Source organism: Notechis scutatus, chromosome 3, assembly GCF_049901735.1.
Source record: "Notechis scutatus isolate UNSWTSFEM ecotype Mainland chromosome 3, rNotScu1.2, whole genome shotgun sequence".
In the NCBI taxonomy this organism is placed as follows: Eukaryota; Metazoa; Chordata; class Lepidosauria; order Squamata; family Elapidae; genus Notechis; species Notechis scutatus.
Genome location: NC_142011.1, coordinates 176308551 through 176322006, shown reverse-complemented (window position 1 = coordinate 176322006; position 13456 = coordinate 176308551). Strand labels below are relative to the sequence as shown.

Below are 13456 nucleotides of genomic sequence, written 5' to 3'. Positions count from 1 at the left end.
AGAATGTTTAGTCTATAAGCAAAAGTCGCCACGGCCAATTTGCCACAGGACAACTCACCACAGGACAGCTCACCAGGGGATAATTCAGTACTGTATTAAACTCAGTCACTTTTATTAGCGGTGACCACATTTTCATCTAAATTATTGCATTTTGGGGTTGACTTTATTTTATTATTATTGTCCATGGTTCTTTTGAAATTAATTTAACTTTTGCATTTGTTGAGTTGTCCTGCAGGAGTTGGCTGTGGCGAGTTGGCCACATTGACTTGGTGTAGGAGATGGTGTAACCTTCAAATATTTGTGGGCTTATTCTATAGAAAAGGAAGTGGGCTTGTTCTCTGTTGCCCCAAAGACCAGAACTAGTAAGTTAAAACTTCAAGGAATATTAACATTTCAGGGAATGTATCAGGAAATTCCTGATTATATGAAATATCAATCAGTGGAAAAAGTTGTCACATGAGCTGAGAATGAAAGTGACATCTCCTTACTTGGAGATCTTCAAACAGACTGGATAATTAATTGTCAGAGTTACTGTAGTACATTCTGCCCTGACAGAATTTCCCATTGCACTTCTTATACCAAAGAAAATCTGTGCGGTGTTGAGTTTCTTTCTTGTTGCATCTTCCCTTCCTGGGCTAAATACATTTAACTACTAATGTATTTCTTCTTCAAGGTTAGCTGCTTACTTCTGTGTACTGTCAGGATTGTAAACAGAAAATCTTACCAGAAACATAATCACAAAGTTCACTATCTAAAATAATGGACATAAAGTCTTAATAAATGTGACGTGTTTGGGAATAAAGTATTTTGAATGATTAAAAAATGAACTGTTTGAGCTCAGTCACACAAAATTTATTTGGAGAAAAAAACGATAAAGCATTTGAAAAAAGAATACGTTGCCAGCCATTAAGCTTGAGGTTAGCGTTATTATTATTTTGTGGTTTGTGACAGCAAATGGCAGAGGAACTATTGTGTAGATGGAAAATGGATTCAATTAAATATTAAAGCATTCTAAGATGAGATTGGAGAAAAAGGGAGTACAAGATAATAACCAGGTACACAATGGGGAACGTAATGAAGTGCTTGAGTGTTTTAAATTTTTAAACCTTTATAGAGATGGTCTTCAACTTACAACCATTCAATTAATAACTATTTGAAGTTATAATAGTGCTAAAAAAGTTACTTGCGACTGATCCTCATACTTAAAACTGTTGCAGTGTTTCCATGGTCATATGACCATGATCTGGACACTGGCACACCGGCTGCCATTTACCTTGGTTGTAGCATCCAAGGATCACATGGTCACCATTTGTGACGATCAGTTAGCTTCTGAGAAGCAACATCAGTGGGGAAATCAGCAGGAAAAGTCACAAATCACAATTATGGACTGTAAAATCAAGTGTGGTCACATGATGCATCGTTTAACAATAGCACCACTTAATGATGAATTATATATAAAAGCATTAGCACAGAGAGAGGGAGATTACACACACACACACAACCACAAAAACATACATATGCATATATTACAAAATGTTATTCTCAGAACTTTTTCATATTTAGACAGCATTGTAAAAATCATATTTATGCACATATCTCATAAATAAACTTTTTGAAATGCAAGATACCAGCTTAGAATAATTGAATTACGGCATGTACATTTGTGTTGGTAACCTGAATGTAATGATTTTACTAAGAGTGAAGGGGCAAAAAAGGATTTTGAACTAGCTGTCAGAGACTTATGTAATTTGCTATATAGGTAATCTAGAGAGAGTAGTATATTTGTGTTTGCCTGCTTGCCTCTTTTTTTAAAAAAATAAAAGATCATAAGTGTTACAGCTTTGCTTATTTCAAGCAATGGATAATTTCAGTCTTTAGCACATTATGGGCATATCTGTCATACAGACACCAATTACATTATTTTCAACAATTCATATCCACTCAGTATCCTGTTCATAGAGTTTTTTTACTTGCTGTTTGCAGGTTTTTTTTTTTTTGAAGACCATTTCAGCTGTAGGAAGAAAGCAATTATCTTCATCCTACCTCTTCCTAGGACATTTCAGTAAAAAGTCTATCCCATGTGCCATTCCTCGGCAGAAAAAAGATAAAATCCAATGAGCTGTGACATTTATAAAATATAAAAGAGTTCTCTCCTCTCTCCCCCTCTATGTAAATAAAATTATTTAGGCTTGAAATGAAGAGAATTGTCTAATAAGTTAGGTATTGCAACTAATCGTTCCGGCCCACAATTTCACTAGAAGAGATCTTTCCAAGGCTAAATCCTTGTTTGGGTTACTAATGAAGATCATTGACAAAATTTATTAATGTAATAAAAATGTGTTTGTTGATTTAAAGAACCCACATGATATTGAAAATTATGTGCATATGTGGAGTGGAAAGCTGGTTATTGAATACAGAAAGAACAGTAAATAAGGAAAGGTTTAGCAAATGGTTCAATAGTAGCAATAGCACTTAGACTTATATACCACTTTATAGTGCTTTACAGCCCTCTCTAGCAGGTTTTTACAGAGTCAGCATATTGCCCCCAACAATCTGGGTGCTCATTTTACCCACCTTGGAAGGATGGAAGGCTGAGTCAATCTTGAGCCTGGTGGGGTTTGAACTGTCAAATTGCAGGCAGCCAATAGTCAGCAGAAGTGGCCTGCAGTACAGCACTAACCACTGCACCACCGAGGCTCTGAGCAATGATGGATAAAAGTATCTGTGAAGTCCTCTTAGTTATCTGAAATATTTACTGATAAGTGCATAAAGAATGCTTCTGATCATGTTAGGGCTTCTAATCATGTTAGGGCTGCAGGGAATATGAATAGATATGTGCTTTTATATGCAGATGACTCCAGCTTGTGGGTTGAGAATCTGAATGATTTTCAGCAAATATTAGACAATATGATGGAACAAGAGTATGGCTCTGAAATTCATGTATCCAAAACCAGGGTAATTATGTTTGACAAGGGAAAATTATGTGAATAATTCCAAGTTATATATACATGGTAAAAAATGACAGCAGAGAGAGATGGGAAGCATATAAATTTAATAAACAAATAGTTTAAATTTGTAAAATGGGAAAATGAGAAATTATGGTTCCCTAAAGAAATTAAAATGGTTGTGTATAAGAATAAATTATTTTCTGTATAGAAGTGAAAGATGCCTACATAAAACTTAAAAGTTGAATGCAGTAGGAATCTGGTACTTGAGGGCAGGGTAACAGAAAGATAGGATGAAGAATGAATGGGTACTGGATTAATGTGGTTTGAATGAATGATCAGTATAAAACAGCATGCTGAGATGATTTGGTATATCAAGAAAATGAATGAGGATTTAATTGCAAAACAAATGCATGACGGAAGAGAAATCAGGAAGACAATGGAAATCATAGGTAGACTTAATATCCTCTAAAAGGCAGAAGTGTATAGTTGAAAAGTCTCCATCTGAAGGAGCTTATGAAGGTCATATGGAAGTTATGGTTAGATAGAATGATGTTAGTTTAAACTAATTTTACCTATGTTTTTCCCTTGTCTCATGCCTTTAATTTCTTTGTCTTAACTAGTTCTTACTTCTTTTTTGCATTCTGCATAATGTTACTTTTTTTTTGAAAGAGGACAGCATTTTGTACGTATTTCAGAGCCCAGACATACAATGATAAAAAAAAGACATGAAATGAGCATAGCCCTTCAGAGCCTTCCCCTTTCGTTATACTTCATAAATAGTGAGGTTCTGTTCATAAAATACACCTGCAACTAAAATCAGCCAGGAAACTGTTCTTTCTCAACTGACCCTCTTTTAATATCTACAATAGTTCCTTACCAGCTAACATATCCTAATGCCTATTAGAAAAAAAGACTTAAATGTTGTGTTTTTCTCTTTTGTACACCTTAAGCTTACTGTTACACAAGGACAATTCTCCAGGCATGAATAAAGCTTTTCTATTATAGCTTCCTTATAAACACCTGCTCCAATCAGTCACTGAAAGCAGAGACTAATTTTGCCTTTTTCTATTTTAAGCCAGGGCTGATCACTAAGCCCTTATTTATGATGCTTCACCCTAACCATACTGGAGTCACATTGTTAATGTTTTCAAAAATGCAAGTTGAACTGCACTTTGGATTTTATTATAGAGCACTTTGTTGGCAGTTTTTTTTTATCATTTAAAGCACCTCCAATAATATGAGTGTCTTTTTATGTTCTTCCTGATGTGTGAAGCATTCCTTTTATTTTTCTTCTTGATTTAGGTGGTTATATTTCTATTTCAGTTGAATCAAAGAGCTCTCAAGCTTTTTTGAAGCAAGTGTCATACTTGAGCTATTCAACACAGGCCACATTTGGAAATATAGGAAGAGTAAAACAAAGAAGGAAACAATGAGGAAATTACTAAATTTGAAGTTGCTCTAGCAAGGCAAGAGCTTAATTAAATATAATTAAATTATAATTAAATTCATTAAAGCATGGATGGTATTGCTTCCCATGTTTTTAATTTTCTTTTAATAAAGTAGTTCAGAGTTTTAGACGAGCCTCACCCAAGACTTTCAGGAGCCTCATATCAATCCTTTACTATCATTAGTAGTACTGACATTATCTACTAGGAATCTGACAAAAATTACCATTAAAAGAGAATGTCTACGGCTCAGGGTTGAATTGTGGAATCCCTGGGGCTCTCTGAGCTGGGTTGTTGGCTTGTTGATGTTTCATTACCCAACTAGGTAACATCAACAAACAGCAAACTCTAAACTTACACTGACATTACCTAGTTGGATAATAAAATGTCCATAAGCAAATAGCAAAATTCAGAGAGCATCAAAAAATAACCATTTTTGCCATTTGTCTATTGATTTTGTGTACCCTCAAGCAGGGGTCATGGTTAAATGCTGAGTTGAGGCTGAAACATGTATTACAGATATCATTAAATTTTGCCAAATCGAGTTAGGCTTATATAAGCAGCTTATAAAACAGACTTAAAATATACCAGTAAAATATCTACTGTATAATAACATACAATTATGTCCTCAATGTACAGTCACAATTGTGCTCAACATTTATGTTGCTAAATGAGACAGATAAATAAGTTTTCCCCCATTTTATGATCTTTCTTGTCATAGTTGTTAAGTGAATCATTGCACTTGTTAAGTTAAATATTAGTAAAATTAGATGTTAAGTAAATCTGACTTTCCCATTGACTTTGCTTGTCAGAAGGTCAGAAAAGGTGACTGTATGACACCAGGACACTGCAGCTATCATAAATATGAGCCAGTTGCCAAGAATCTGCATTTTGATCACTTGACCATGGAGATGTTTCAACAGTCATAAACGTGAAAAACTGTCATAAGTGATTTTTTCAGTGCCTTTGTAACTTTTAATGACCACTAAATAAACAGTTGTAAGTTGAGGACCATCTGTAACATTATAATCTCCATAACCAAATAACAGTAATCAATAACAAGTACTGTCCTAAATGAATGAATGGATTTCATCATTTTATCAGAACCATAATATGAAACACCATTCTTCAAAAGAGTTTGTTGTGGGCTATGGAGATGTCAGCCAGTGTCAGCTATCTTTATGAATAACATGGGAGTATTTCATAACAATGAAATGGTTAACATGAATACAATCTGGAAAAGCAGAGATATTGAAATAAATACAAAAAGCAGGCTAGTTAGAGCAATAGTCTTCCCTATAATGATGTATGGGTATGAGAGATGGACACTAAGAATGGCTGATCAAAAAAGAATTGATGCTTTTGAACTGTGGTACCGGCATAAATTATTGCATATACCATGGACAGCCAGAGTAACTACCAGAGAGATGTTAAATCGTATAAAACTGGACACATCACTAGACGCTAAAATCATAAAAAGACATCTAATTTACTTTGGCCATGTCATGTGTGCAAATTTGTGGGAGAAGGCAATGATGCTAGGAATAGTTTGCAGGGGTTCCCAACCGGGGGTGGGAGGCGATATTCCACGGGGTACGAAAACTTGGGTTTAGAAGTTTTCAAAATTATAATGTATATGCATAATTATATGCATATAATTATTTACTTTTATAAGGGGCTCAAGAATATATCAGGAGCATTCTAGGAGTGTGGGGTATAGAAAAGGTTGGGAGCTCCTGAGTTAATGGAACAAGAAGAAGGGGCAAGCAAAGAATATGCCGGCTTGATAACATCAAATCTGATACAAAGTTGAACATCAACTGAGAAGCTGTGCTTGACAGGGTAGCATGGAGAGCACTTGCCTATAAAGTCGCCAAGAGTTGAATACAACTAAATGGTTAAAACAACAACAACAATTGCATAACAAACACCAGAATAATAGAAATGAAAGTTAGATGATACTTAGTCCTTTGAAAGTATTTCTGTTAATTGTAATGAATCTATATTGTATTTGTAACATAAGCTCTTCAGAATAAAAATCTATGTTAGAACAAATGTCAGTATTATGAAGGAATTCAGATCCTTTACATAACATACCTGAATTATAAGAATTTTCTTTCTCTTCAGAAAGAAATTTATGTCCAGAATTGCAGTCTGTCCACTTGCAGAATTGCAGAATGTTAAAATGTGTTAAGTATATAAGTACAGTAAGTTTCTCCCCTTCTCTTTTTTTTTTCTAAGCTCTCATTAACATCTCAGTTTGTTGTATATAGGTGCCTTCCCCATCTGATGCAATCTGAATGTGTTGCTGAGTAAGGATTATGCAGTTGAAGTTCAACACCTTTGGTTGGAAACAGACTGGGGAAAATTGGTTTACTTTATTAAGAGTTGCCAGTTGAGAAGGCCAGCATTTAGTTATGATACATGCCTTCTCCAAAATCTTTTGTTTTAATATTTGTAGAGATAAATAGTTTGATGTTGATAGATATAAAAGCATCTGGAAATCATACCTTTATCTACATCTACTATTTAAACTGTTTGAAATTATAGAGCTATTCATTTTTTTCACAGCATTTCCTGACTTCTCAAGTGCTTTATTTACATTTAACAAAGAGATTGTAGCTATTTGGACATCTCAGAAAATAAATGTAATGTAAATTTTTAAACAGGAGCAAGGTCTTTCGATTTCAAAATTTTTCATTTTTCAAAGGTTTTGTAAGGTCCATGAATACTTTAATTCTGTCATCATTAGATAATTTGAAGCATTTTATTTACTTTGCAAGTGTAATCACATCTATATATTTTTTTTTCATTTTTAGGGTCCTAATTCAATCATGATTGCCATGGTAATGCTCTTGAATATTGGCCTAGCCATTCTTTTTGTCCATTTCCTAACTTGATTGGAATTAAGAAAGGTAAGAATGCTCTTGTACTTCCCATACAGCAATTCTACCCTTCCCCAACATTTTTTCCATTTTAAAATGATTTATAAACTTTCATGTCTCCCCAATTTAATTTTGGCTATGCCTGAATGTGATTCAACATAGTTACTTAATGATATAACTGTTTTGATCCTTCAGTGAAGTCATGACAACTAGTGGCGTAAGCCCACAGTTCTCAGCAGTTGTGTCATCAGCCTTTTTAATGGCACGAGTCATGTTCAGACACAGGGAAGGAGGCATGGAATTAGGATGGGACACGAGAAATGTGGAAACTTGGAAAATTCAGCCCAAGGGCTTTTGAGGTCCTCTGAAAGCTGAAGCAAGCAGCCACTGTTGGGGGGAAAATCATCATCAAACACACCAGCTTTCTGAAGCACTCCAACAAATAAAGTGTGTTGGTTACTCCATCTGTTTGAACAGAGAGTGTAACTAAACTGGAAATGTACGGAGCTGCACTTTTGTTGATGGAACCGAACAGCTGCCTTACTATTTTGCTGTCTGATGTTTTTGGTGGGGGGAGATGGGAAAATGACTGCCAGAGGAATGTGTTCAGAGGATTCTGTTGCTGTGGAAGAGATTCCAGTATTCACTCCTATCTCATTAGAAGAAATAGTTAGCAGCATCACTCACCAGTCTTATTCCATTACCTGCTGCTTTTAAAATCTCTGCCATTTTCTGGGAGATTGCATTTCATTTGCTTATGCATGATTTCTGCTCACTTGCTATTTATTTAAAGCCTTTGTACAGCAGTAATATAATAATGTTGACCAGCCTGGAAAACTTCACTGATTTTTAACCTGTATTGGAGAAAACTAATAAAGCCTGTGCTATTCTGGCAAGATCTATTTCTACATAATATTTATTTAAAAATGTAAGATAGAAAAGTCATTTTTCAGGATTAGCAGGCAATACACTTTGATGAACTTTTAAGCCATAATTTACATCTTCCTGGTGATACCAGCAAGTTGAATTATTTAAAATGCTGTAGGGTTTATCAAGCTATAGCAGCATGCTGAATTAGCAAAGTTGGGAGACTTTGAGAAGCGTTTTGCCAGTTAGTCAGCAATGTAAGATTTTGCCCAGTTGCATTCAAATTCTATTAGGATTAAAGCCTTTCCTGAATATACAGTAAAACCTGTTGAATTAACTTATCATACATAACCATTTTTAATTCATGTTGAATACATTCAGGTAGAGCATTTAAATCTTTAACAATGACTATCAGCTTGATGCCTTTAATGTTGCTAAACAAAGTCTGTCATCTTACCTCAGCCACTCAAAACTTAAGCCTCAAATTTTAATTTGATTCTTTGTGTCAGTTAGATGTATAGTCCTTTGTTTTGATGATGTGATCCATGTTTTACGCTCCCCACTGAAATAAATATAGTAAAGGAGCATGCTCATTTATCAGAAATCTGTACACTGTGTGATCATTTGGAAAGTCAGCATTTTAATTTGAAATAAAAGGTATAGGACTTGGGTTTTCTTTTATTTCTAGCTCTTAGAAATTATGCTTTTCAATAGATATTTAATCCTATTGTATATTATTATTAATGATTATTATTACTAATACTATTATTTGCATGGTTTAGTAGAATGGTTTCTCATAATTACATTAGTTATCACAAAAGGCAGCCCATTGTAATTGAAATGGTTTGGAATAGTTATCAGAAATTGGAGCTGCTTAGTGCAGGAAAATAATATAGTGGCATTTTTGCAGAAATGAGTTGAGTCCTGTATTTTGACCAGTATGAAATTGAGAAGAACACAAAAAGGCAGCAAATGAAATGTAACAACTATATGTTTTTTTTAAAGAAGTAAAACAGAGTTTACTTACAAGTTTAGAAAAATATTTCTTCATTAAGAATCAGGACATTAAATTTTAACAAGCCTTATGTAAACATGCTTATCTACAACAGGCCCAATTAAGTTGTTGATTATGCTAATTTTGTAACACAATATTACATGTGTATTTAAAAATCCAAAACGTATGGATTTTGAAAATTTATAAATTAAACATGTTGTTTCTGTTTATAAATATGATTTATAAGCTTTTTTAAGAGTAAAGCTCCAATAAAAATTGTTAGTATTTTTCTAAAATGTGCATTGCTGTATTTTACATAAAGGTTATTTATAGTTGGTTGTAATATTGTACACTACATTTTGGACAGCTTATAATCCTGCCAATGTATTTAAATATGTCACTTTGTCTATTTAAAATTTCTTGCTGTGAATGAACACTTTTATCTAATGAGCTGCTTTATTTATAATTTCTGGAAACCAAAATGGATAATGTACAGTTTTCATAACTGTATTTGCTCTAATTAAAGAATAGTATTGGTTACAAATGTATAGATGTCCTTTATTTTCTGTTAATGTTTCCTGCATTTTCCTTGCTTTTTTTAAAGGAAAACACATAGTTTACTAATAAAACACACGTATCTTACAAGTTCAGTTTTATTTTGGTTATATAGACAATATGTCATATTAGGTTGCCTTAAAAATCAATCCACAAAGGGACAGAAATAGACTTTTATAATGCTACTTTTCAAAATATAATGCTATCTTCATCACATTCAGTGGAGCAAATTGGCATTGATTCATTGAGTGAATGTTATACTCGCTCTATATATCTTCACTCTTTGTCACGAGGTAAACGTATGAGAGAAAACAGAATCTATGTGTAGCCTTTCACGTTCTTTCTACAAAAAATGTTTCAAGTATATAAGAGTATGAAGATCTGTAACGCTTTAAGGCAGCCACATCTTTTCTTGGAAGTGTTTGATTGAATTGCTGCTTCTTACAAATAGACACCTTAGCCGATTATAACTACATGACACATTCAAAATACCTTCTTCCTTTTCAAGATGGGACACAGTAACAAATCAGCACCTTGAATGAGAAGAGAAAAATGTACTGTTCTCCTAGACAAATGAAATGTGCTAAAGGCCAGTTGAGTCTCCAGAGAACTTCATTCTATGTTGGAGATACACCAGAATTAATACATGTCAAGAAGATTCTTGAGTGGGTAAATAGATTGCCTTCTGATGGAAGTGGAGTTAGATTTTGTTTAGGAACAAGTTGTATTGCTCTTCTTAATTAAAACACACTGAGATCTGCTGATGTGACTATATCTAAGAAAACTAGGCTGAATGAACAAGGAACAAACAAGGCTCAAACTTCCCTTCAGCAGTCCTGATCTTGTATGGGATGTATTTTATAGTACCTCTCCTTTCCCTGAAAAAAATAGTAGAAAGGCAAGTCCAGCCTGTGAAGCTGGCATTTGGCATTAATATTTAAAGAGGCAGTGATGTTAATTGTTGATGTTCCATAAAGCACTTTGTTTTAAACGAGGTCATGAGCCTTAGAATAAAGATTAGATTAAATGGTGCACGTTGCTGAGCTTGTTTGTATTGATTGATTATTTTGGAGAGAAGTACTTTCATCTCAAGAGATTTTCCTACTTTGAAATTATAATATTCCAAAAGAGATAAGTTTTCAGCTTGATACAAAACATGCTTTGAAGCAGCTTTTACTTGTTCATAGTTACAATGGCCAGACAAAACGATTTTTACATGGATCATTTCAGAAAGTTTAAAGACAATTTAATTGCTTAGCTCAACTACCAAAAATGCATCTTGTGCCAAATTATAATTAGGCATGTGTAGAATAATGCAAACTATAGGAGGGCCCTGAAGTAGCTGCTTTTAATAAAAAAGTACCTGGTTTTTTTTCCTGCACTCAAGTCTACAATTATTTATTATTCTTTTTTTCTCATTTCCACATGGCTGACTCTCTGATAATGATTCATAGATATAGAATTTATTCAGTGCTGGAAGCCACCAAAGGACCATTTATCTTGAGATTTCAGAATTGTCAGATTCTATCTGTTGAAAACTATATGGCCATCAAAGGTGGGCTATTATGATACTGAAAAGAGTGTAATGCTTTGTCCAAGAATTTTGTCTCACTAGCCAGTTATGCACAGCAAGCTGTGTGGTAAAGAACAGAAATCGATAAGTAATGTTCAAATTTGAGACTACAGAATTCAGAAAAATAAGCATTGAGAGTTTTGCACAATATATGTGCCCGTCTATATAACCACCCAATCATTTTTAATTTTTTTGCTTTCCATATCAATAAAGTTATGTTTATAAACTCTGAAACCAACAAAGTGCAAACAGGATGACTGGTTGTACCTTTAAAAGAATTCTGATAAAAGCAGGAGGATTTTTTGCAGAAACACTTGAGCCAAAATTAGTGGATTATTGGATTTCTAAATGCTCTGAGAAAAAATTCCCAGATGGTTAAATTAAAATTTGGAACATTTTTTTCTGCCAGATGGTCTGTGCTGTTTTCTTTAATCCAGTTCTTTCAGCTAGCCTTTATGTATCTGAAACATTGTTAAAAGGACTAGAATCTTTTTTAGAACAATGACTAGTTTTGCAATGTTTTAAGGTACAATCATACCTTATTATGCTGCACCTATAAAAATAAATCATCTTAAATGTAATCTACAGCATTAATTGCTAGATCCATGCTTTTAAGCATAAATCACTTGACACAAATAAAAATTCCCTTTGTGGGTTTCTTGATCCACTACCTTTTAAAACTATATGCACCTGTCACATGCTGTTTGTATCAAAAAAGAAATTTACGCAGTAGCTGATAAATGTAAGTTTGTGAACAATATATTGCTTTCTGAATTGTTCATAAATATATTGCAACACAGAACAAATTACGTAAAGTAGCATGTAAACAGCACATTTATGCATTTTAGTTTGGGTATATGGAAGATGTCTGGTTTTGAGTAACAAATAAGGATTAATTAGTTCAACTCACACTCAAAACTTATAAACAGTGCAGTGTCACTAGCTCAAGAAGAAAAATAAATATCATGAAAGAACTACCTCAGACATATATTAACATTCAATTAGTAACTTTATGTACAGCAAAGAAGAGTAAATACAGAACTTATTGTATGAGAAGAAAATAGACTGGCTTAAGACAATACAGGTAGTGCTCAACTTACAACTACAATTGAACCAGAAATTTTGGTCATAGTTCATTGCGGTCATTAGCTGGTCATCACATGACCTGACTTGATTTTTATAATGTTCATTAAGCAAATCACGTGGTTGTACATTAAATCCAAATCTAGCTGTCCAAAAAGTGTTTTTGCTAGACAATAACAAAAAACATTGCAAAATGTGATCACCTGCCCATGGGATACTGCAACTGGTTGTAAATGCGTGCTAGTAGCCAAGGGCCCAAAATGCAGTCATGTGATGGTGAGAGTAATGTGGCAGTTGTAACTTCGAGGATATTTTTTTTTTCAATTCTGTCATAGCTTTGAACTGTCATTAAGCGTCCAGTCATAACTTGTACATGGAATGGATTAAAAGTCAGAGATAACAATGGATGTATTCTGGGTAATGGGGAAATAAACCTCTGCTGTTACTAAAGTCAAACAATCAAAAACAATCATGAACTATTGCAAATAGTTTGTGCGTTTGCATTTTAGGAGAATAGCAATATTTCACATTTGGAATTTCTGTATTCAAGCTCTGAGTTGTTTCTTACCAATTGGATATAAAAATCTAGAGGGGGTTCTTGCTTAATAACCAATCACTCAGAAACCATTCAAAAACATAATGGACTTTTCCAGAACTTCTGACCCACTTTCAAAATTCTGATGGCCACACACACATACACTGCACAAACACTTGGCAAGTGACTCGCATTTAGGACTATTTGCAGAATCCTACAGTGAGAATGACAGTCATTTTTCAATTCCTTCAGATCCTTCCATTCCGTACTATCCCGTCAGAGCTGAAAATGTTTTGCTTCTTGGATGAGAAGCAAAACATCTTCAATTAAAAACAAAAACAAAAAAGTCCAGTTGTCCCCTAAAAACGCATCTTTGGGACATTTGTCTTAAAACAATAAAAATTTAGAACATTATTTTCTTCTTAAAGTTCTTATTGGCTTGCTTTCTATCATTACTACATCATAATAACATTGATTAGCTGGATGTAATTCTTGTGGGTTCATTTTTCGTTAGATCTCAACAATGGCAGGAACACTAACACAAATACGGTAAAACAGTAGGAGATTTTGG

General features: G+C 33.9%; 1 protein-coding gene across 1 annotated transcript in view; it reads left to right on the top strand.

Moving 5' to 3' along the window:
• Window positions 1-9683, top strand: part of JPH1 (junctophilin 1) — a 67068-nt gene extending 57385 nt beyond the window's left edge. The window contains exons 5-6 of the mRNA XM_026691570.2: window positions 7213-7308; window positions 7474-9683. Coding sequence (XP_026547355.1) covers window positions 7213-7293 — 81 coding nt within the window. The 3' untranslated portion in view covers window positions 7294-7308; window positions 7474-9683. The remainder of the gene's footprint in view (window positions 1-7212; window positions 7309-7473) is intronic.
• Window positions 9684-13456: the final 3773 nt, after the last annotated feature.